This window comes from Ammodytes marinus (assembly GCF_949987685.1).
Source record: "Ammodytes marinus genome assembly, chromosome: 4".
NCBI lineage: Eukaryota > Metazoa > Chordata > Actinopteri > Uranoscopiformes > Ammodytidae > Ammodytes > Ammodytes marinus.
The window spans coordinates 1,107,985-1,110,484 of NC_137233.1; the positions used below are offsets into that span (position 1 = coordinate 1,107,985).

General features: G+C 43.7%; 1 protein-coding gene across 1 annotated transcript in view; it reads left to right on the top strand.

Moving 5' to 3' along the window:
* Positions 1-963: 963 nt before the first annotated feature.
* Positions 964-2,500, top strand: part of pcbp4 (poly(rC) binding protein 4) — a gene marked incomplete at its 3' end in the record, with an annotated part of 23,282 nt that continues 21,745 nt past the window's right edge. The window contains exons 1-2 of the mRNA XM_080026960.1: positions 964-1,033; positions 1,252-1,275. Of these exons, the coding sequence (XP_079883086.1) occupies positions 968-1,033; positions 1,252-1,275 (90 nt within the window). The 5' untranslated portion in view covers positions 964-967. The remainder of the gene's footprint in view (positions 1,034-1,251; positions 1,276-2,500) is intronic.

Genomic DNA, 2,500 nt, shown 5'->3' on the forward strand with positions numbered 1-2,500 from the left:
ATAAAAAAGTAATAAAATAAAATGTACTAAAAATAAAAATGTTTTTTTTTTTTTTGGTTTTTACTTTGCCATAAAGCACTGTAGGAAACATTAATAGCGGTGAAGCAGGATTGCCATTTACCATTTCCCACGTTGCTAAAATGTGCTTTTTTTATTTAGGCTGCCCCCTAGCGGCAGGAGTGAGCATTTCGGTTATTTCTTTAAAAATTCATAACTCCTCACAGGAATAAGCTAGAGACTTACTTTTTTTTTTGACATACTCAGAAATTTATGCTCTACAGGTCGCGGGCCTGATCAAATCATCTCGCGGGCCGGATCCGGCCCGCGGGCCGTATGTTTGACACCCCTGATCTAGATATTATTGTTTGTCACTTTCGCACATCCCTATAATGTATGTTAAATAATGATAAATCCGCTCACGGGGCGCTCCGGTGGCGTAGTGGATAGAGCGTGTACCATATTGGCTCCGGCCTTCGTTGCAGTGGTCGCGGGTTCAAATCCGACCCGTGGACCTTTACTGCAGGTCATCCCCCCTCTCTCTCTCTCTCTCTGTCTCTCTGTGTCTCTCTCTCTCTCTCCCTCTCTCTCTCTCTCTCTCTGTCTCTCTCTCCCTCTCTCTCTCTCCCTCTCCCTCTCTCTCTCTGTCTCTCTCTCTCTCTCTCTCTCTCTCTCTCTCTCTCTCTCTCTGTCTCCCCATTTCAACTCTGTACTGTCTAATAAAGCTTGAAAATGCACACAAAAATAAATAAATCCGCTCATATTTTCTTTTTTTCCTTTTTTCTACAGAGTCGAAAAAGAAGTGAGGCCAAGTTTTAAAACCCCGTAACCGGACTCCCCCCCCCCCTTCACACATCTCACAGCTCGACTCGGCTGTGTGTGTGTGTGTGTGTGCGTGTGTGTGTGTGTGTGATTGTGTGTGTTGATGCGTCTGCCTGCTGTGCGCTCCATTCACACACCCGTCGTTACCATGAGTGAGCCGGAGTTTGGAGAGATGGCTGTCACTCTCACACTGCGACTCCTAATGCACGGAAAGGTAAACAAGGCTGTGTCTGTCTGTCTGTCTGTCTGTCTGTCTGTCTGTCTGTCTGTCTGTCTGTCTGTCTGCCTGTCTGTCTGTCTGTCTGTCTGTATGTCTGTCTGTCTGTCTGTCAGTCAGTCATCAAGCGTTCTCCAGACAATTTTTTTTTATATAAATACAAAGAGATTGCGGTCGGCCAGATTTCAAAGATATTTTTCTTCTTTTTTTCACAGGAAGTTGGAAGCATCATTGGAAAGGTGGGTCAAGTTTCACACATTTTTCTACTTATGATATTAGTTCCCTGCGTTCCAGTCCCCATACTTTCTACTATTTAGTATGGTAGAAATCATATTTAGGATGTCCCGATTCTTGTGGCCGAGATTTAGTATGGTTAGAAATACCCAGATGTCCTACTACATCCGGTGGTGATTTTTTAGTGTTGAAACCAGCAGCTTTATGGAGGTTCTGACCCACAATCCACTGCAGCAGAAGTCACATCACATGGACTGAGCCTCCCAGTGAAAACAACCAGCGATGAGACGGATATATAAGCAAGAGGCAAGATCAAGGAGCCATATTAGGATGAAATAAATAAGTTAAAGTATGTCCCAATTGTAGCATACTGCATGCTAACTAGATACTGTTTATGATCAGATGTAGTAGAGGAGAGAGAAAGAGTATGTGTCTATGTGATGCCACTTCCGGTGTGCACTGGATTGTGGGTCAGAATCGCCCAAATAGGATGCTGATTTCAACACTTAAAATGTTGGCCATATCTAGTAGACATCTGGGTATTTTTAAGCATACTAAATCTGACCCAAATGCTTTTTTTAATTCAAGCATGAGACAACACACACACACACACACACACACACACACACACACACACACACACACACACACACACACACACACACACACACACACACACACACACACACACACACACACACACACACAGCTTGAGTGTCAGGCAATTACAGTGACCGCTGTACCAGAGGGGACATCAGTATGGTTTTTCAAATGAGGGCTAATCAACGCTATGTGAAAATGATTGCCTCCATGTAACAGTCATTAAAATAAACCATCTCTCAGCGTTAGAATAGAGAGAGGGCAACACACACACACACACACACACACACACACACACAGAGAGAAAAAAGGGACAGACAAACACACACACACACACACACACAGAAAAAAGGGACAGACAAACACACACACACACACACAAACGCAGAGAGAGAGAGGGTGACACACACACACACACACAGAGAAAAAAAGGGACAGACAAACACACACACACACACACACACTCTTACACACACACGCACACACACACATCTCTCTGCATTAGAATATCCCCATCTGAAAGACCACTCATTTAAACGTCTCCACACCATGTTCATTTTAATATATTTTTGTTCGTCTAAAATTGGAACGCCACTCAAGATAACGCTCAGTGTTAATCCGACTTCATAG